Source organism: Cibotium barometz, chromosome 3 (genome assembly GCF_041138505.1).
Source record: "Cibotium barometz isolate CiBa-2024 chromosome 3, ASM4113850v1, whole genome shotgun sequence".
NCBI lineage: Eukaryota > Viridiplantae > Streptophyta > Polypodiopsida > Cyatheales > Cibotiaceae > Cibotium > Cibotium barometz.
In genome coordinates this window covers 65,130,036-65,152,803 of record NC_141048.1, presented here as the reverse complement: position 1 = coordinate 65,152,803, position 22,768 = coordinate 65,130,036, and the positions used below count along the sequence as shown (strand labels likewise).

At 38.6% G+C, this 22,768-nt stretch overlaps 1 protein-coding gene across 1 annotated transcript; it reads right to left on the bottom strand.

Moving 5' to 3' along the window:
- Positions 1-631: 631 nt before the first annotated feature.
- On the bottom strand, positions 632-5,937 carry LOC147640403 (spermidine copper dependent amine oxidase 2-like). Its single transcript, XM_086780158.1, has 12 exons — positions 5,027-5,937; positions 4,309-4,418; positions 3,790-4,095; positions 3,474-3,586; positions 3,045-3,375; positions 2,687-2,902; positions 2,319-2,555; positions 2,028-2,213; positions 1,799-1,939; positions 1,442-1,710; positions 1,109-1,190; positions 632-1,009 (listed from the first exon to the last, which is right to left on the bottom strand). Exons 1-12 carry the CDS (start codon positions 5,301-5,303, stop codon positions 887-889), a joined length of 2,391 nt encoding a protein of 796 aa, XP_086636284.1. The 5' UTR covers positions 5,304-5,937; the 3' UTR covers positions 632-886.
- Positions 5,938-22,768: the final 16,831 nt, after the last annotated feature.

Sequence of the window (22,768 nt, the reverse complement as noted above, 5' to 3'; positions counted from 1 at the left end):
AGAGTTTCTGAAGACTTATGTGGACTCCGGCATGTTCGAGTACAACGCTTGGCACGAGGGAAAAGCAAAGCCACGTAGGAGGGGTGTGCCGTGTTCGAATGGGTGCTACGTTTGCCTAGGACGAGTGCTACTACCAGTATCAGGTGTGCAACATTCTTCATGCGTCTCTTTTTGAACATGTGCAAAAATAACGAGCACATACACTAACATTTTTTTTGCACATTGTAGATGACCCTTCCAAGAATGCGAGTGTTGGAGATTCACCCATGGCCACAATTGTGAAAGTACAAAAAATGGCATTGGCAACCAACTGTGTATGATTGTGATTCGACCACTATTCGCTTTCGGGCTCTTGTAGGCGTTTCGTCCCGTCACGAGCATCCACGGGACCAAAGTCACACCAATATCTAATAGAAACACACATGATGTAGTTGGTGTAAAAAATAAAATATTAAGATTTTATACTTTTAATACAAATAAAATCACAACTAGGTAGTTAAGCATGAATTTGAAACTTATCCGATCAATGATAAGTAACTTTTAAGAAATCCTAGATCTATTGTTACTATAAAAGGGTCTGGCACATAGTAACAGTGAGTAAGAAACAAATCAAATTTACTCCCATGAAATATTTCTTATGATCATGAAAATACTGACATTTTCTATATTGGGGTGATGCCCACCCTTGATCAGTAGATTACAGTAATCTAAGGAAAAAAATTGTTTTTTCCATATTCTACGAGTCCCAAATTTGTATTATGAGGATGTTCTCATATACAAAGTTCATCTGGTGTTACAAAGGACTCTCTCCTCTATATAAGAGCTCAAGACTGCCTAGCAAGACCAATGTACATGTGGGATGCAAATTAGTCCCAAAGAGAAGATACTACATCTTTGACATGAGGTTGCCATTGGGAGTAAAAGCGCCATATTTCCCACCACTTCCCCCCATGGCTGGGTAGCTTGGAGGTACATCCACCGCTGGCGAGCAATTGAAGAAACCATGGGGCTGAGGGGTAACAGCACACAATTCGCTCCATTAGCATATTGGAAGGTCAAGATAGCATAAAAATAATTGACATAACAACAGGAACTCATCAATACTCACAGTTAGGGTGAAGCCAATGCGCTCGACAGGCATGACAGGCCAATCCTCCAGCCGAGGCACATGTGTGACTCCAAAAATGTACCTACAACACACGAGACCATCAACAAGGCAGATCAACAAGAAGTAGCCTCATGCAAATGAGTGCACATGCATATCCATGTGAGCATGTCCATGAGTGTTACCATACATGTAGTCTGAACCATGTGCATTAGTGTATATGCTGCTCAGCAGGTCAAGAGTGGATGTGCATCTCTGTGAGTGTGCGAAGGATACATGCACCACCGCAAAAAGAGGCATCTTAAAGGGTGAGCAAGACTTGACATGATTTCCTACCAAAGTACAACATCTGCCTCCTCTAGCTTCCTGTCCTGCTGTACCCAGGTGGGTAGGCCTTCCCCAATGCGTGGATTCTGATTCGGAAACTCGCCAGCAGGGAAAATTTCATTCTTGTCATACTGGGTTACCCAGAGATTATGCTTCAAGAAAGCAGCCCTTCTCAAGAACTTCGCCTCTGGACCCGCAAGAGGCAAGCAATTGGATCCTGGTACCAGCTTGTAGCCGGTTAACTGACCTGTTCTGTTGACTGTTCTTGTATTTCGTACCTGGAGGTTCAAAACCACAACTATCATGATAATGCCATAGAATTCCCTTCAGACAACACACACACACACACACATTTCAAAGACTTACAATCCAATGTCGGGCAGAAAGTGGGTTGCAATCCCGCATGGCTTTCAGCTCCGATCGCAGGATAGTTTCTTCTGCATAGAATGCATTATTATGAATGTTCTGAGGACCAGGATCTTCAACTTCGACATTTACTTCAACCACCTGCTCAAAACACACCCCCAAAAAGGAACATGATGTCAAGGAATAGAAGAAGTAGTAAATGCAAAGGAAGGAAAGAGAATTTCCTCACCTGATTACATGCTTCACCAGGCTTGCTGTCCACTGCCATGTCAAGGCGAGCCACGAAAAAGTGCTGATGAACTGGGGCATATAATCCTGGAGCTATTACTGTTCCATGTTTCCTTGTCTCTCCCGGGCGTAGAGCGCCGAGGCTTAGAATTCCAGTCAACTTAACCTCTGCCTCTATCTTTCCATCCTGTCATCAACATCACCTACCATTATACGAAAACTACATGGACATGTTACCACTCTTGACCATAATAACGTGCTACAACTCTTGGCCACTCATGATGGCATTTACCTGGTAAAAGTGCCAAAAGAAGCCATACTCATAATTGGCAACAGTGCAAAAGAAAGATGCAGAGAGGCGTCTTGAACGCCTCACTTCAGCGAGACCGGTACGCCAGTCCTGGTGTTTCCAAAGTATTCCAAAGTCCTCTTCATGTAGGCACACACAATTCTCGATGGTTTCTACTCCACCATTGAAATTCGTGAAATGGGCATCAAAGTATCGAATGTATCCGAGACAGTCACATCCCTGAGGTACACGTTGATTAGCATAAGCTGGAATGATTGAGATAGATTAGGGACAACATGCATACCAATGAATATCACAATATATATTAAAAAGAAAGGAAGCAAGTGACTGGCAGGCTAAGGACCACCGACCCTCTTTAAGGAATGGGCATTCTTGCCAAGTCCATCTTCTCCTGCATCAAAGGCATTTTTTCTGTAATGTGGTTCGTGTGGATCTCCATAGGGTACAACCATCTCTACAATGCTCAATCTGTGAGCCACGGATCTGCGACCTCTGCTCCCATCATCATAAGCCACAGAGTAGATCACAAGACCCTCCCTTGGTGTAAACCCGATGCGAAAATTCCACTGCATGTCATAAAAAAGCATGAGCATGGAGTACATACACAACTGACTAGTAGGTGCATACTAGTCCGACATGAACACATGGTGACATAAATAATTTATAAAAAACAAGGCAAATAGATCATCTGGATGGATAAGGCTGGACCTTTTGCCATTCCACAGCATAGCCTTTCACTCGAAAACTGGGTCCTTCTGGCTGGATAATCTGTAGAGGTTTCACATCAGTTCGGTCCACTCCACCACGAGAATCAGCTGCTGTGTAGTTCCGGAGAGGATCTGGAGGTGGAAGGGGGATGAGTTTGCGGTCCTCAAACTCAATCACCCTCATATTTTGCATGTCAACAAGTACGTGGATGCCCTCAACGGGTCGGGCATAACCATTCTCCATAGGGCAATCACTTTCGGTTCTGCAGAATATCAGAGGCTTAGCTAGCCGCCTCTTGGGAGAGTCATCTTCACTGTAGTAGCCCACACACCTGCAAGTGGTGTTGCAAGCACATGCCATTTGTTAACCTTTTGAAGCACATCTTCATCTGTATATATTTCCCACATCTTTATGTTTATGTAAACATACCATGGATCCACCATTACCAAATTCATGTCATCAATACCCCTCTTTTTCATGGCCTCCCTAAAAGGGCCATAAGCCTTGACAGTAGCTTCACATTCTGCATACTCCACTGCATCCTGTGGCGTACAAGGCAATTTCAAACTGCTCAAAATCCATAATAGCGCCATGAATGGCCTACATAAAGTCAACATACATACACCTATAATCCAATTCTCATAAAGGAGGTTTGATTGATAATTGACACATATCACAATGCATGGCAGACCTGCATGCTTATGTAGACATTAGAATCAGATCAAGAAGAAAACTATGCACTTGCCATGGGGGGTTGGACATCAGGGATGAGCTGAGACGAGAGAACCCGGCCACGATGATGACCCCCTCGGGCCACTGCATGTACCTCCGTCAGCTCCACGATCCAAAGACTAGTTTCATTGGTTTTCTTGTTGTACACAATGAGCCTGGCCTGCCTGGGTGGAAGCTGCCTTGGGATGACTGGCCCTCCCTTGGTCCTTGGAAGCACTGAGGGCTGAAAGGGGGGGAAGAAGTAGGCATCTGCCAGTGCCACCACGTGCTTCTCTGGCTCATTCAGTACAATCTCAGTGAACCGCATGCCATCCCTCACCTACAATTCAACGACAAAAACCACATAAGAAAATGGGATGCACTAGCAACAGGTTTAAAAAAACCATCATAATTGAAAACTTCTAGGAAAGTACGATCATCAGTAGTGTAATCCATCAAACCCTCAGAAAATGCATGTTCTTTAAGGATGGGAATGGTAATACAAAATTGCAAATCTTGTCATTTTCTTTCGTATGGATGTAATTGGGCTTACTTCAGGAGTTGCTCCAGCAGCCCTGACAGTGGCAATGGCAACTGCGATTTCCGCTGGGCTTAGCGGGTCCAACGGATGACTTGACTGAGCTCTTAGTAACACTGCTGGGCCTGCACAATAGAACCCGCCCACAGGGAAGTGTGAGTAAAAAGGAGTCTTTTCTCAAAAGTGCTGGTTAGCTTAATGACCTAACGAAATTTTCTCTCGAAAATCGAGCTGACACAGAAGCCAAAGTATCGCTAGAGGCATGGGTCATATGGCGTGCTTTGCCTTCCAAATTTGATTAGAAAACCCTTAGTAGTTCTCCTTAGTAATATGCATAAAAGGAGGGTCAAGTACCACTAAGCGACTGGAAGTACAGGGCTTACTCCATCTTCAACCAAGCCCATTTTGGCTCTTTTACAGGGTTTAGGAAATCCCAAAAGCCTTGTTCTCATAATAATGGGCATCTCAGGAATCCCAAGAGCCTCCCACAACTCCCTTCACTGGGCATGCTCTTATCACAATCCCATCCAACAATTAGCCCCTCTAGACAGGCTCCTAATTCAATATCTGCCAATCTTTGTCAGGCTGCTAGAACATGCGAAATTTCAACTATTTTAAGATGCCAAAACGTGCAAAAATTCGCCTCATCTTAAGAATTCTATCCGCCAAAACATGCAAGAAATCAATAAAAATTTGCACCCATCTCATTATATATGCATGGCAAGAGTCCTACCCTTGTTTGCAACAGTGGAGGTGAGAGGGGTGATGGGCACAGCGGTGTAGGAGGGTCTAGGGATAGCAATGGTGGGATCTTGGTGCTCGTCAGTAATTTCTGTACCAACGACCCACTCAGGAGCAATGCCAACTTGGCCAGATGCAGCACTAGCAGCCTCTATTGTGAGGGAAGGCTTGTGGGCTGTAGACTCACTGTCGCCGCCGCTGCTGCTGCTGCTGCTACTACCACCGCCACAGATTGGTTGTGACGCCTCTTTTTTCGAGCATGAGGCCATATTGAGTTATTGTCAATTGCCTTAACGCCGTGGTTGTTTCTCCTCTCGCGGCCCAAGCCAGTCCTACCTAACATGCAGCCCTCGGCTCTATGTATGTGTATGTGTTCCTGTATCAATCTCTGTGTGTGTGTGTGTGTGCGCGTGTGTCTGTAGCTAGAGTCAGTGCTACCTCAATAGAGATTTGCAAAGATTTAAACCTCTATGTGCCATAGATGTCTGATAATGATTCAATGAGGTGGTTTTGCTTGAATGATAAAGAAGCCTGTGCCTTGCTAGAGACTGAAGACTTCAGTAAGACAAGATACTGGTGGGTGGCAAGGTGGGCAAATGAGTGCAGCAAAACAATTGTTATGTAAGGCTTTTAAAGGGGCAGAACATGCAAAGAGAAGCTCTAGAAAGGAGAACGGTGGAGGACCCAAGATAGAAGCAAAAGCAGGCCAACTCACGGTGATGTGAACGGCCAGATAAAAAGCAAAACCCTGGGAAAAGCTTGGCTGGCTATGGCGATGGCTACCTAGGGGAAGCACTGCAGGAGAGGAGCAAAAGCAGAAAGCTTATAGAGGTACGCATAATGAAGAGGAAGAAGGCGACCACCACCACCCTGATTGATTATTAAACCATTCATTTAATCGGTGGCTTAAGTTTTCCCAGGGGCCAGGAACATGACGGTACTCAATTTTTGATTAATTATCTTCATAATTGACCATTGAGAATCTAAGAATCTAGATTTTCTAGGTTTCAAGTTCTAACTTGTGTGGTAATATCTTCCACGTGCTCCCTCCCCCACCTATGCAAGCTCACGCACGTGTGGCCTGAGACCTTCATCAAGACACGCTCGTGCCACCACATCAGCTTACACATTTTGGCTCTTTCAATCAACATCATCCCACAAGATGTCCACATCGATCGTTGTTGGGCGATATTTGCTCGTCCACCACCATCAGCTCATCCATCATCTCATCTCTCTCTCTCTCTCTCTCTCTCTCTCCCAACTTCCCAAGGACCTTACACAACTTGCTAAAAGAAGGCCCCTATTGACCGTCCAGGCTGTGACTCCTTCAGAGGTCTAACCAAACATTCACTCAGCTTCAAATTTTAAGAACAACATAGGAGTATTTGGCAATAAGTCTTTGTAAAAGGTGGGACTAAGGGCCTTTAGACTTGTGAAGTGGTTTTTTCCCGAGACCTCTCCTAAAATTGCACAAGGGCAGGAAGATGGACGAAGGAGTCAAGACTCCTTGTCCACAAACTTAGCACTTTTTCCCTATTTCCATCCAAAATAGCTTGCACACTTGGGGCCTTTATAAGCTTTCCGAGACCTCTCCTAAAATTGCACAAGGGCAGGAAGATGGACGAAGGAGTCAAGACTCCTTGTCCACAAACTTAGCACTTTTTCCCTATTTCCATCCAAAATAGCTCGCACACTTGGGGCCTTTATATATATATGTACACACACATGGTCAAACTTTTCATTGTTGTGTTTTCTTGAGATGTTTGCCTAGCCAAAATAGCTCGCACACTTGGGGCCTTTATATATATATATATATATATATATATATATATATATATATATATATATATATAGACATCCAAAACAAAGGCATGTATGTGCTTGAAGAGAGTCATTATCTTGTTATGTATATGAAGTGTCCACTTATACCTCCTTCAAGTCTCATGTTTCTAGTTATTGCTATGAGACATCAATGCTTCTTACAATGTAGTGTTTCAAATAGTTTGGAGAAATCCTTGAAAACTTTAGAGTTTGAATCCACTTGTATAGCAAGCCATATAAGGAAATTGAGTTATAAAAAATTTGAAGGAAATAACTCTCCTTCAAGTGGGCTCATTATCACGTGTCACACAAGAGATTACTTGCATGCGCAAACTAAATTTATAAAAGCATGATGCTAGAGAAAGGGACACAATGTGATACAAACTTATACCCAAAGCCAACTCACAAGTGGTATAATAAAAAAGAGATAGTCAAGGTACATTCCCATAGAAACTCACAAACAAGAGTGCCATGTTTCCACACACACACACACACACACACACACACACCATGCACACGTATGTGCACACACATCTGTGAATGCTTGCACCTATGTAAGGTAGATCTCTCTCTCTCTCTCTCTCTCTCTCTCTCTCTCTCTCTCTCTCTCTCTCTCTCTCTCGTGTGTCCATGCATGTCCACACGTGTCCACATGTGTGTGCGTGAGAGAGAGAGAGAGAGAGAGAGAGCTTGTAATCATCATGCTGAGAAAGTGTAGCTTACATTTGAACGAATACATTTCAAATCTTGCATCCTAAATTCTAATAAGACGCTAAAAGCAATAATAAAACTTAATATAGTTATTGTAGTGCCTTACTATATTTAAACCCATCCCCTAGAACAACATGTTATTGTAGCACCTAGACTATATTTAAACCCATCCCCTATTAACAAAGTTCAAAGTGTGAAGTCTCACTTTGTAGTTTTTTGGCTAGTCATGGACCAACAATACAGAAAGTAGTACAATCAATAAGTGGGTTGTACTAATATAGAATACCTTAATATCTCAACTCTCATTGTAATGGGTTAAGTGCTCAAGCCTCTTATATCAATGCAACATAAGTGGCAAGATGAAGCATTGATGAATAGTAAATCATTGTATATATACACATTATTGGATGCCTTACAAATAAAATGGCATGTCTAGGTTGGGCAAATAAAGGAGACAAGGTACAAGACAAGTGCTCAATCATGGATGCTCCAAAAATTCTCTTCTTATCTAGAGGTGTTCACTAAGCAAAACCTTGTGTATCAAGTGTGTTCAAGAGCTATTTCAAAAATCCCATATCTGTGAAATTTGCTATTTTAGATACACGGCTTTGATAAATTTTTGAGAAATTTTTAGGTAATAAAAATACCCCTTTTGGATCAAACTTAAGGGGATTTTAAAAAACCTCAATCCAAATACCCCTTTTTGGATCAAACTCAAGGGGATTTCAATCCAAATACCCCTCTTTGGATCAAACTTAAGGATTTCTTTAACAGCCTCAATCAAAAACCCCTTATGTATGTAGATATATTTCTATTGGTTCATGAAAGGTAAAGCCCCTTCTGTAACCCCTTTTGTTGAACTCACATGATATAGTACATATTCCTAGGTAAATCCCCTAAGAGTCTTATGCCTCAAGTTCCAAAATTCTTACTTATTTGAGTGAATTCTCACAACTGCACACTAACTGTGAATAGATATTTTCCAAGTTTCACCAAGAGATATGATTTAATGCATGCCATAATACAGAGAACTATAAAGTATTAGAAAGAATTTTATTCTAAGTTTACACACACAACATTTTGATAGCATGAAATAGTTGAATAATTTGTGTGGCTTTCCACGGTCTACTACTACTACTACCCCCTTTCTCATTTCTTTTCACATAAAGCAAACCCCAATGTAAAAATAGACTTATTCCAAAGTTTAAGTGGGCTTTCTTACTATTTACCATGTTTGATAACAAAGAGGTTTCTACCTTCGTAGCATCACTTTCCTTCTTAGTGAAACAACCACCAACACGTGCGTGCGCACACACACACATGCATGCAAGCACATGCACATGAACATACACACACACACGTGTGTGTGCATGTATGCACACACATACATAGACACACATACATAAATAGACAGATGCATGCATGCACACATACATTACAAATAGAAACACCACTCACACACATACAACACACACATTCACACACTAGTGGCATGTGTGGAGGACCTAACTCTGGTACTTGTCTTTTATCCTTGAACATCAATACACAAAACCAACATTACCATATAATACCTTCTCATTACAGATCATCTCTTATGATGATACAAAATAGGGCCATTGATCACCTTTCTTGACCCAAAATGTCATGTATGAGAACAACATGTATTGGCCTTTATGACAATGAAAGTTTTTGGCCCCTTATAGACAATACAGACACCAAGGACCCACCCAATGATGGGGGGCCTTGGTGTTCTCCCTGTCATTTTTGAGAGCACATTATACTCACACATTGCATGCCAAAGATAAATATATGTGCAAATACGTATCTTTTTATGTTCTCTTGAATAGATGCCCGTATGATCTTGAATACACTTTTTGTCATGGAGGTCACCCAAATCTTCATATCCCCCCTCCCTTGGCATACATTTACATTGGATGACGTATTGCTCTCCATATCTTTATGGGTACAAATACATATCTTTATATGTCTCTTTATAAGATACCCTTATGAACTTGAAAATACTATTGATAATGGGAATTTACCCCAATCTTCATATCAAATAACACAAACCAAAAGTGTAAAGTAATCACATATGTGTAGTTGTTACCTACACCTATGGGCCTTGATAGGCCAATATTTATAGCATGCTATATTTGAGCGCATGAGATGCCACTTATTGGATGTCTTGTAAGATGTCATACATCCTTAGGAGTGTCACCCAATTTTTGCAAAGTTCATGCTCACTTTCATAACAATATCATCTTTTCTACATTAGAGAACCTCCATTGTAGATATACATGTTTTTTTTTATATGCTTTCGAAACAATATTGTGTTATCACATAACTCCCAAAAGTGATGTGTGGCTTACTTTGCCTAAGGTGTCCCCCAAATCAAACTAGAGCACACCATGTTCGATTATTTGAAACCACACGGCCACACAAGATTATCCCTAATTCACACCATCACACAAGATTATCCCTAATTCATACCATCATCCATGATGTGCACCACCTCCTAAAATCAAATGCATGTAAGAATCATGTGCATTAACATTTAAGATAAGGGCCTCTACGTGTTGACCAAGGTAAAATTATGCTGGAAACCACTATGGACACCTTATGTCTGTGAACCCCATTCATTGCCTTACTTAGCCGCTTTATGGCCATCTCAATCTTAAGGCTGATGGGATATACTATGGAGATAGCCCATTCCACAGGAGCTTGAATATCTTTTAAAATTATGATGGAAACCACTATGGACACCTTATGTCTACTGAATTGCCTTGGCACTTGTGTGTGTGGGTGATATTATGTGTACTTCCTACTTTCAACCCAAGATATATATAAAAAGATAGCCGCATGGAAATATTCTAACCTTATAAATGTTTTGGCTTAAGGCTCATGGAGGTTCTCTTCTCAGCCAAGCATGAGACAAATATCCTACCATCTTGACACTTCATTCAAGGTAGTTTTTTTTTAAATTTTCTTTTTCTAGTATTGCTCTTTTTGTGGCATGTTAAAATGTTTTTTATCATTAAACTTTGGACATTTCATTTCAATATTTTATAAAAATTCTAATGATATGTTATGAGGTCTCCTCTAATAAAGGAACATTTATGCAATCAACTCTCAAAAGTCATAAGTGCAAAAAATTTAAAGCATTATTATCGGTTTATGCGTTGAAAGTTTTGAGAAATTAATCCACCACCATCAATTTCTAGCTTGCTCCATGACACATTGTCAGGTCTCGGTGGAGTTAAGCTTCTCACCTTTTGAGCTCAACATAAACATCGTATATCCCCCCCTGCCCTCGTTCCCATATCCATTGACTCTTATGTGTTTGAGGTCATTGGAATACCATGCTATCAAACATTCGCTCCTTATTTGATACCTCGCTAGCACCTTCCTTTGAAGCAGTGGATTAATTTGTAGACTAGTTTCTGAGAAATGAGATGCACTTATAAAGCATGCATACCCAATAATTTATCTTGGTCCTAATCATTGATTCTTGTTAAATGGATGTAGGTGAGGTGCTACCCTTGGGTGAGTGTCTACTTCTCTCAATCTTTCAAGCACTACATTTGGCTATCTAAATTGTGATTTTGTTGTATCATCATCTTGATAGTCAATGAGTAACACACACACATACACACACAGTGTTTTCGAATATGATATGTCATACTTTAAAGTGGTACAGGTGGATTCTTAGTAGGTAACTCTGTGTGTGTGTGTGTGTGTGTGTGTGTGTGTCAAGCGTGTAGGAAATATTGCATCTCCAGCTATAACTAGCGAGGTTTAAACTTGGGCTTCCACCTAGAGTTTCAAACCCTTACCAACTTTGCTACATGGTGAGGGGCTGTTTACACACACACACACACACACACACACACACACACAACTATAATCACATTAGAAGTAAGAAATTTGTATAGTAGCTAGTATGATAAAAATTCTTTGATGTCTTTTAATGAAAAACATAAGGATGCACTTTTTGTAGGTATTGTTATCACAACCGAGGGGTTCCAAAATTTCACATAATGTGCACTTTTTTCTAGGTAGCTCCATAAACTTTACCTAGATGGCAACATTTCAACAAATGTCTTGCATTGTCAGAAGAAATCATAAGTTGTACTATAAAATTGAGTGAAGTCGATACTTTTGAGGTGGCTAAAGAGAGGGGTGAATTAGATAACTTTTGAGTTTAGAAAGGCTTTCTTTTGTAACCATGCTATGTTTTCACCTACTTAAGTTAAAAAATACTTTTGTGGTCATGTAATGAATTCAAGTTAAGTTGAGTGCATGGCTATTATTTTCAATGTTTTAACACTAGTCTTGTAAAAAAAGCCACTTTTGTGGCTTTTTGAAGTTTTTTTTTAAAATCAAATCTCTTAAGTTATTGAGTTTCAAACAAAATACTCTTAGGACTCTTCTTAACACATATACAGAGTTGAAAAAAATAGAGCCTCAAAGAATGAATCAAAAATACTATTTTTCAATAGTCATAAACTAGGTGGAACCTGTCAAGTAGCGCCAAATGTTTGTATATCTTATTCAAAATCAAATAATTTTTACACATGTCGAAAATCCCATGAAAGGAATATTTCAACCACTTTTGTAGATTTTACTTTTTTTAGTAAAGTCAGTTTTAAAATTTCACTTTTTTGGGTAAAACAAAATTCCCATATGATACACTTTGTCAAGGGAGCTCATCTATGTGCTACTTGCTAAGTTTCAATGTGGTTACCTATTCCTACTTTTGATAACCTAAATGAGACCATGAGCCACCTTTGTGGCTCAATTACAAGACTTGTGTTAAAGAGCAAATCATGCAATGCTTTCATAAAAACATTTTGGATGTTATAGGATTCATTGCAAAATAAATGAACCCTTTGGAAATGATGTGTCAAATACAGTAGTTAATTCTAATGATTATAGCTTCTAACCTATAGCTTTCATTGATTTTTATGACAATATTCCACAACAAGGCCTTCTTTTGTTCTTCCTTTCATTGAGAATATTGAGTTTAGGTTTACTCTCTAATTCAACTAGTTAAACTCTTAGACTCTCTCTGTCTCTCTGTCTCTCTCTCTCTCTCTCTCTCTCTCTCTCTCTCTATATATATATATATATATATATATATATATATAGATATATATCTTTGCACACATACATGCATGTGTCTGTACATGTGTACGTGCATGTCTGTGTGCATGTGTGTATGCATACGCGCGCATGTGTGGTGTGTGTGTGTGTGTGTGTTTTTTTAGGAGGGGGTATGTGTGTGTATGCATGTGTCGCTATGTCTAAGCTTCTGCATGTTGGAGATTTTAAATCCCTTGTAAGTGTTATGGAGAATTCAAGTGTGGCTTTAAACTTTCATTTTGAGACTTCCTTATGGTTTTGAAGTGAAGGGATTATTCCTTGATAACTTGGAGGTTTCCTTATGGTTTTGAAGTGAAGGTTCCTTGAAAACTTGGAGGCTTCTTTTACAATGGGCTACCTTTTGTTTGCCAAATTGAAGGAAAATATTCAAACCTCAAGAAAAAGTTGAGGGGCTGGGCTTCACACACTTACAAAGGATAGAGAAGAAAGGTCCAAGCCATTGCCTATCATTTTTTACGAGGCTTACATCATATGGATTAGAAATAATGTTAACAGTAATGAATTATGGTCTTTGTATAGTAAGTGGAGCTTGATGTGATTGTGGCACACACTTGACCAGTCGCATGTTTTCTTTTGATATGGTGGAAGGATTTGTCTCTTTCAATCCCTTTACTTGCCCAATCAAGGAACCTAGGCACCAATCCATTCCTCATGTATTTGGGAGGGGCCGCGGTTGGGGGGGTGGGGGGGGGAGATTTCCTTAACTATTCGAAGGTCATCCTCGCTAGTTAAGATGAGTCATAGCGAAGGGAAAACCCTAGCTAGTTACACATAATTCGTCACTTGTCAAACATGCAAGGACATGGCTATGATTGCCTATCCAAAGTATCCCTTGCTACCTAGGTAGTTAAGCTTTACTAGCGTATCATCATCAAGCGTGCCCACTACGACGCAAGCTTACACACTTGCTAGGCTTAGTAGGCTCAATATTTGGGATAAGTTTGATATGATTGGATGAAAAAGAGCAAGTGGTAGTCCAATCCAAAACCCCCACCCAAGATTAGAGAAAAGATTTGATCAGTTTAAAAGTGCCCACCCATCTTGTGCCAATGTCCCCCATCTACAAAGGAAAAGTGGCTCCTAACTAGGATGTGGAGAGCTTTGGCAAGGGGAGAAATGTGGAACCGGTAGGCTTATTTCTAGGTACCCTCGAGCCCCTAAGCACCCACTTTTCCTACCTTTGATCTTAACTCTCTCCAAGTAGAACCAAGCTGAAATTTGAAGGACTACCCTGACGTGCCATAAAGTAGGTTAAGTTTCAAAACATATATGTTTGTGTAAAGTTTATGGGGGAACAGAGAATTTGTGCCTTTTGGTCTAGGATGGTGGAGGGAGAGCATCTGGGAACTCTATGTTGTCACTTGGGTTATGGTGGACTCACAAGTTTGACCCTCCTCTTGCATCATTGGATATTGAGGTGGCTAAGTGCCTTAATAACAAAGGTATTAGACACCTAGATGATTGTTGGGACATGAATACTGCTAGATGGAAAGAGTTAAATGCATTATCCCTGGAGTTTCAATTAACTAGAAAAGAGATTCTTGATTATGCAGGTGTTAGAGCTGCTGCTTGCAGAGTGAGCTATGTTCCACAGCCATAGATATTTCAGTTTTGATCAAGGATTGGGCATGGTCTAATGGTGTTAAGCTGAAGGATGGAAAAACTATATGAAAAACTAAAGACATTTATGCTCTCATGAGGAAGGGAGATGCTAATGCTATGTACTGTAACAAAATATAGAATGTAAAGTGGAGTGTGGCAAGTTGGAAAAAGAGATGGCATGTGCTATGGAATTCTTAGATGCCTAGAAAATTTTAGGTTTTTTTTGTGGAAGGTCTATATGTGAGCACTTCCTATGGGGTATAAGATGCAGAGAAGAAACATGGCTAGTGGTGTATGCCCTAGATGCAGGTCTTCTCTCGAGAGTGGTAAGCATCTATTTTGGGACTGCCCTGCCCTAAGAAGCACTTAGGGAAAAATGACGAGGTGGATACAAAAGGGTTTAAACATACTAATTTTTTGGGAGGATTGGCTTCTTGGGAAATGGGCAATTAATGATGAATGCAGTGGACTGGTTTTTAACATTATTAGAGCTTGCATCTTATGGGAAATTCGGACCAGCAGAAATGACATTGTTTTTTTTGAAGTCTACTTGCATAGGACTACAGGATTCTGAGTTGATGTATAAATGTATTTGCATGTGTTGGTCATTCTGTAATGTAAAGAAAATCCGGTCTGTGGAATTGGATGTGCTGATTCAGAACTTACAGAGGAATATTTCGTAATGATGCCCCCTTTATATTAGCCGAGATTCTTGCATACTTGGGGTTACTCCCTAATGTGGACTTGTTGGCTGCAAGTTAGATGCTGGATTGAGAAGAAAAGGCCCCCCAGATTTGGGCCCAAAACATAGAGATGGTACCGTAAGGAAAAGCAAGTGGATCACACATTTGTGGCCTTTATTGAGAACCCGATTGGCACAAGACCTACTGTTAAGGTGTGGTCAAAACACGGAGGACTGTTGGAGAAACAGTCTCCCCGAGGCTGCACTACTGAGGCTATGATGGAGGCTTGTTTACTATTGGGATATCAGATTTCTTGGGATCAATCCAGTTTTTTATGTGAAGATGATAGATGGGATTTCCTTTGTAAAATTATGAACGAGATCAAAAAGGAGTAGAGTAGTGTGGATGTGGGATAGTAGAAGTTTGAGAAAGTAGGGTATGGGTGTGATATATGTTGTTGGTCTGATTTTCAATAGTTAATATATATACTTTATTGTTAAAAAAAATATTTTTTCAAAATAGCAACCCTCCACATTCTCCACATTCTCTCCCTCGACATGCGGAATGTGAAATGACGAATCAAATAGCACGATGATTTTTTAAAAAGAAAAAGTGTTAATGAAACACAGGCTGGCGGGCATTACGTAAAGGAAACGTATTAAAGTGTCTTGGGACGGGAAGCTGGCGTAGAACGCGCCGTACCCGCGCAGCTGGGAACCCGTAACATTATTCCACGTCATTGCAGGCATCGAGCTTTTCCAAGTTCCAACCTTCAACGTCTTTCAGGCCTAAAAAAAGAAATTTTCGAACTGGCCCTCTTATTACACCCTTTTTTTTTTCCTTGGCGTTGTGCTTTTCCTTGAAGTTATTTTTTGGCGTCTTGAAGTTATCTTTTGGTTTTCCCTTGAAGGCTAAGATGGATCTTCAGTCTAAGGCCCTAGGGTTGAACACTTCAACTTGCAAATTCCAAGGAAGTTGAGCATTATTTGAAAGGGAATGTCCTCTAGAGCCCCATCCCATGCCCTCTATTGGAAGGTCTGGTGTGAAAATAGTGGGACGCGGGATTTTTGTAACACACATGAAAGGTTCTTTGCTTCATAATTAGTTGGTTTGCTCCTCCTTCCATTATGAGAGCAATTATTTCAACCTCCTAGAAGAAATAAATAAAGGTAAAAAGGTTGGCATAGTTATTAAAACACAAAATAAAAACAAACACATGGCAAATCAAGTGAATAGAAATAGTAATTGCAATTGATCACATGAGGAGTTGATAAGGATTCCATCATAATAGGCGTTGCAACACCTTTAGTTAGGTGCTAGCAATGCTAACAAGTTTCCTAGCACTTAAGGAGTTGATAACAATTCCACCATTATAGCAATTCTAACAAGTTTCCTATAAATATGGCTTTCTTCGAGAGAATTGTAAAAAATGCATGGCATGATGGGTCTTATAGCACTATCCCCACCCACTAGCACTGTAAGGCTTCGATAGGGAACTTACTACACACACGAGTACATGAATGAAAGATGGCACGCTGGGTTTTATAGTGCTATCCGCACCCCACTAGCCCTGCAATAGGATTTACTACATGCACGACTATATTAACTTAAGTTCTTTCCTTTTTTTATGGGGTACCCTACAAGCTAAATTTCCCTTTGGGAATAAGTAGATGTAGTATTTGAGATATGTGTTGAAGCATACTTTTCCCAAACAATAGTAAACCCTTGCATTACATGGACTTTCTTCAACACCTGCCACTATCTTTAAGCTCTCTTGAGAGTGAAGGAGAGGAGGGAAAGAGCCAACGAGGGGGTGGGGATTGATACATCGAGACTATACCCATCGTGGTGTTTGGTGGGTTGTGGAGGTGAGATCCCATGATACCTTGCTCTCCCAACCCAAAAAGTGAGTCACTCATGTCACTACTTTGAAAAACTTGCTAGTGGAAAATTATGCATTTCTTCTTAGGATTCACAAAGCTTGGAAAAAGAGGGGGCAGGGGGCAGGGGGGCTGAGGGTTGATATGTAGAGCTTATACCTATCATGGTGTTTGGTAGGTTGTGGAGGTGAGATCCCATGATACCTCGCTCTCCCAACCCAAATAGTGAGTTAGGGTGCTTACACACTCATGCCACTACTTTGAAAAACTTGCTAGAGGAGACTTATGCATTTCTTCTTAGCATTCACAAAGCTTGGAAAAAGACACATATGTATGACATTGTCATAATTTCTACATTATTTGCTACCAATTGACTTGATTTCTTAGAGTTATTTAATTGGCAGATCTGAGATACCAATGAATTGGAGCATAAGTTTAGGCATTTTTTGCCCAAATCCTAAAATAAGTTTGAGTGTCACTATCTTACAAAAAGAAAGGATCTCATGCTTGTCAAGCCTCTCCACAACTTTGAGCTAGTATGGATGGAAATAGGAGGGGTGACAAATCTAAAATCAATCTTGCATCATCAAGATTCAATATCACATAAATTGTAGTAGCATATGGTAGCATTGACAACACAACCTTAACCTAAAATGTAAAACTTAATGCCCTTGTAACACATTAAAGGGCAAACATGTTCACAAAATCTATGATTGGTCATAGTGACGGTTAGCTTTTGTGTATGTGAATAAACACACTTAGTTTAAATTCACAATAGTGATTTCCCTATTGATACCCATCAAACTAGACTCCTTGTTGGGCAAGTTAAGGATGAGTGATCACTAGATCCATGAATGGCATGTTGAACTATTTGTAGTACAAAATATAAGGCAAAAACATATTTAAATTTTTTTTATAGTGGCTTAGGGTATCATATGAATTATGGTAGTCTATGGTAGCATTGAAACTGCAACCTTAACCTAAGATGTAAAACTTTATGCTATTGTAGCGCTTTCAAAGTGCAAATATATTCACGAAAATCTATCATAGTGATGGTTTCCTTTTGTGTATGTGAATAAACACACTTAGTTTAAGTTCATGGTAGTGATATCCCTATTGACAACCATGAAACTGGGCTCCTTAGTGGGCAACTTAAGGATGAGAGATCACTAGATCCATGAGTGGCATGTTGAACTTTGTTTTCCATGGCTAATGGGAGATCCATCACATTTTTGGGAAGTAAGTGTTTGCAACTATGTTAAAAACCATAAGGATCGGCACCATGTTTGTGTGTAAATAAAGGATGGCTTTTGTGTTCAACCAAGGCTTTAATGGGACTTAATTTTTTCTTACTTTCCTTTGTTTGCTTCACTTAATCCACTACATGAAACACACTATGTATAAATATGTACAAGTTGAGATAAGCCCCAACATTTCTTAATCCTTAATTGTTTTATCATCTTGAGTGATAGGCCAGTTTGGCCCTATAGCCTACTTCATTATGCATGATACTTATAGATGGGATAAGTAGGCTATACGGCCAGTCTGGCCCTATAGCCTACTTCATTATGCATGATAATTATAGATGAAATAAGTTGAGCAACTACTATTAATGAGAAATGCCTTTGTATAGTCACTATAACTTCTATTTGTTGATGACTTTTCAGAGTATATGTTTTAGAAATTAATTGATTTGAGTCATAAGTACAAAAAAATAAAGAAGTCACTTTAAAGTCTAGAATCTATGCCATATGCTTTTGTAACAAATGTTTTGATAATGGGCCTACACCTCACGTAAATGAATCCCAACTCCACTTGCAGTTTATTGAAACCCATTTAAGGAAAGCTCCTACACTCATGCTACAATATAATATGTGTCAAAATCATCACCTTAACCTTCACCTTATTATAAGTATTACACCAACAATACTCAAACTTACATTATTTTCATGGGTCATAAACATCATAAGAGAAGGTATCCATAAAATTTGTCAATCCTATAACTTGCATCTAGATTTTACAAATAATAAAAACTACAAACTATTGCTAGTTTTGATAAGTATCTCATGACCATATCATAACCATAGTAGTGTGACGTGGACTATTTTTTACCAATTGGTGAGTGACAATATTTTCTTTAAACATAGTGGATTACCAAACCCGTGCTTGCCCTTCCTCCCTTTCTTTATTAATGAATAGAGGGAATCTATGCATGCAGATGTTTTCCTTCTTTTACTTAAACATGTATTAGTGTCACATGTTGATCTAGCTTAGTTAATTTAAAATAAACACTTTGTCTTATACTTGAAGAATCTTAATGATGTGCTATCTTTTACTTCAACATGTGTCAGTGTCGTATGTTGATCTAGCTTAGTAAATTAACACAAATATTTATCTTGTCCTTGAAGAATCTAAATGATGTGTTATCTTCATCACCCTTTTGGAGGGTTTGGCCTTTTGTGATAAGTGAAAGGAAAAACAAAAAAACATAAAGACGCACACTTATAAAGTTCAAGTCTCAACATTATCATTGACATTTAAAGTACACTATAAAAGTGGCAGATTATGCATTATGTTTTGTGGTCGATATTAACATTGAAGTACACATCAAGCATCTAATTACCACTTTGTAGTACATTGATATCTTGGGTCCATGATGAGTATAAAAGAAGGTGATAAAGTTTCAACTCTATAATAAAAATATTTAATCTTTTAAAGATCTTATATTGACGTTAGAAACAAGAAAATCTTCAACCAAAAGGCATAGATCATATATGCTTATTTCATGAAGTTCTACAACCTAACACCTCAATGGCCAAAAGGAAATGAAATGCTATAAAAGTGCTAAAAAAACAATTATGGATGACTTTTTAGAGGGATAATATTTTAGTCCTTGATAGAGGGGTAAATTTTTAGAAGGAATATTATTAGTCCTTACTATTTATCTTTTTCCTTTGCTTTATATAGCAATGTACAAATGGAAAATATTAGAGAAGAGATCAATTTGATGCAAAGACTTTTTATGATGATACAGGTTCTTATAAGCTCAATTAGTTCAAGGAAATCAAATATAGGTATATAAATTAAAGTGAGGGTATAGATATATACCCTCACTATAAACAATATCTTCAATATGACACAATAATTAAAGAGAAAATGGTAATGGCAAATGAAAACTTACACTAAGTGTAATTTTGAAAGATAAACCCATACTTTTTCTTTACACTAATTTTATTTTACATTGTAATGCAAGTCTTTAAATTTTAAATTACTTTTAAACCATTTTCTTTACACTAATTTTAAACCATTGAGAAACACTTTGGCAAGGAACTTGTTCACTTGAAAATGACTCTTTTGCATTATAATGTAAGTCTTTGAATTTTGAGATCCTGAAATTATAGAGATACTATATGATCTTGATATGCACAAAGGTACATAAATTAAAATATTCAATTGAACTAAAAAATCTAAACGCAAACCTTAAAATCATTTAGAAAATCTCTTTTGATTATCCTTCATAATGGAATGTTCAATGTATGTGCATGTTTAAGTGATGCTTCTTGGTTATACTTTGAAAGGAGTGGTTAAATAAACTATAATATTTCTAAGCTATAAACGAAGTGTTAAACAAATTTAGTAACTTTTTTCTCAAAACTCTAAATTATGAAAAAATATGAACAACTTAAACAAATGTTTTTTTATTGTAAAATGAACAAAAATTATGCATTATCTTAGCCTAGCCCCCCCTCCCCAGCCCCTGTGCCCTTTTTATTTTCTAAAATTAATAATCCTAAGCTATGGTATTTAAAGGGTTTCATATCCTATGAGTATGTAAGATGTGTTCTTTAAGGGAAGTGAGATGAAAACGTGAACATATAAACTCATAAGAACAAACATTTCCTTCAAAGTTAGCACTAAATGAGATGCATTGACTTGCACCAAATCTTTTAATATTTCTCAATATTGCATTGAGAAGCTTAATTAATCCTTAATTTTTGTGGAGGAGATTCCTTGAAGTGGCAATAGCAAAGGTTTAGTACAAAGAAAAATGAAAGGGTAAGGACTTAAGTATTTCTTTTGATAAAAAAGAAGAATGCCATTTCTTTATATTATAACTAGAAAAAGTGAGTACATGAAGAACAAGAAGACATAAGAAATTGGCATTATAGTGAAGTTGTCCACATAGATTTGCATGGTGATCCATGAATTTCATTGATGGTAGATCATCATCTCGGGGAGTTCACTTAAAAATATATAAGTCTACAACGTGCAATCATTAGGAGGGGTTTTTTAAACCAAGATTTTGAGAAAAAAATATAGAAATCTACTTACATAAGGGGGTTTTAAATGGCCATGTTGTATGTAGGTCTTCCTAAAAGTACACCCCCCCGAGATCATCATAAAGACACATGCTCAACTAAAACTTTTGATTTTCATCCCTAAGTCGTACATAAGATCACACTAGATAATATGCTAACCTAGTGAGGAACAAAGAAAAAGATTGGATCCACCCTTGATAAAGAAACTAATCAATGATAATGAAAACTAAGACAAGTACAAAGTAAGCATAAACAAAGCTATTTAATCTCATTGCTAACAAACTCCCCCACTATGCCTTATGTTCTTGAAGTAGATCACTCTTACTAGTGGGATTGTTCATTCCTTATGTGCTTCAAAGGGAAAGTGTCATGTATTCATCGAGAAAATAGGAGATTTTTGCATAGATAATTTGCTATAAAACAAGAAAAAATAGTAACAACAATATGCTATATTTATTTTAAGGGTTACTTTTGCATTGAGGGCTTATAGTGTGCAATGTGTGTTTCTCCCCAAGCATTAACTTTGGCTATAGTGAAACCATTTATTTTTTTGTTAAGGGTTATAGCTTCCTCTTGTGAGAGTTGTGCCTTATAAACTAGAGGAACAATAGAGTCGAGTACAAGCCACACCTTTTCATTCTTGTGAGAGTTGTGCCTTATAAACTAGAGGAACAATAGAGTTGAGTACAAGCCACACCTTTTCATACTTCAAAATTGCAAACAGAGATGAGCCTCATCTATAGGTGATGTAAACATATGGTGCACTTAGGGTATATTTTTTTGGCGAGCATTTTTGAGCGAGCGCTTTTTGGTGTTTAGGCGAGCGGTTTCTCTCTCTACACTTCCTTCCCTCTATTGTCTCTCTATTGTCTTGCACATTACGACTCATGGTGACAGTAGAGGAGAGGTTTGGATGATGGATAAAAGAGCACTATACACATTGCAACTCATTTACAACTATCAATGCATATCAAGTTATAACTACCATTGCAACTCGTTTACAAAAAGCACCATATTTTGATCTTAAACTTCCATTTTATATTCCCTAACAAACTTACAAGGCCACAACATTACATGACAAACACCTATAACATAACACGATCATTTGTACTTCTTTACAAAGATACCACATGAAAACATTTTGGGCCTCAACTATCATCTTTGCCTTTTCCATCTACCCTAGCTTGTGAATGAAGGTGGAAACTTAAACTCTTAGAGGATCCTCCTTTGCCTCTTCAATGATGCCAAAAGCTCTCCATATCCCAATGACTGAAGCTACTTTCACCTCTAGCATGTTCTTGTCTGCAAGGTCTACCACTTGGCATGTTTTCAGCTTCTTGTAGAGCTCATTTACTTCAGACATTGTTGTCCATGCCTCCAAAACGGCATCCAATTTGGGTTCCTTTTCTTTGAGTTGCATGAAAGATTGAAGAGCTTTACTTAAGATGGTTGCAAATGTAGTAGTATTAGAGGGATTACTAGATGAAGCCATAACCATAGAGTTCACAAGGACTCTGTTGTAATATGAAGATATAAGGGGAGAGTGGTGTGGGAT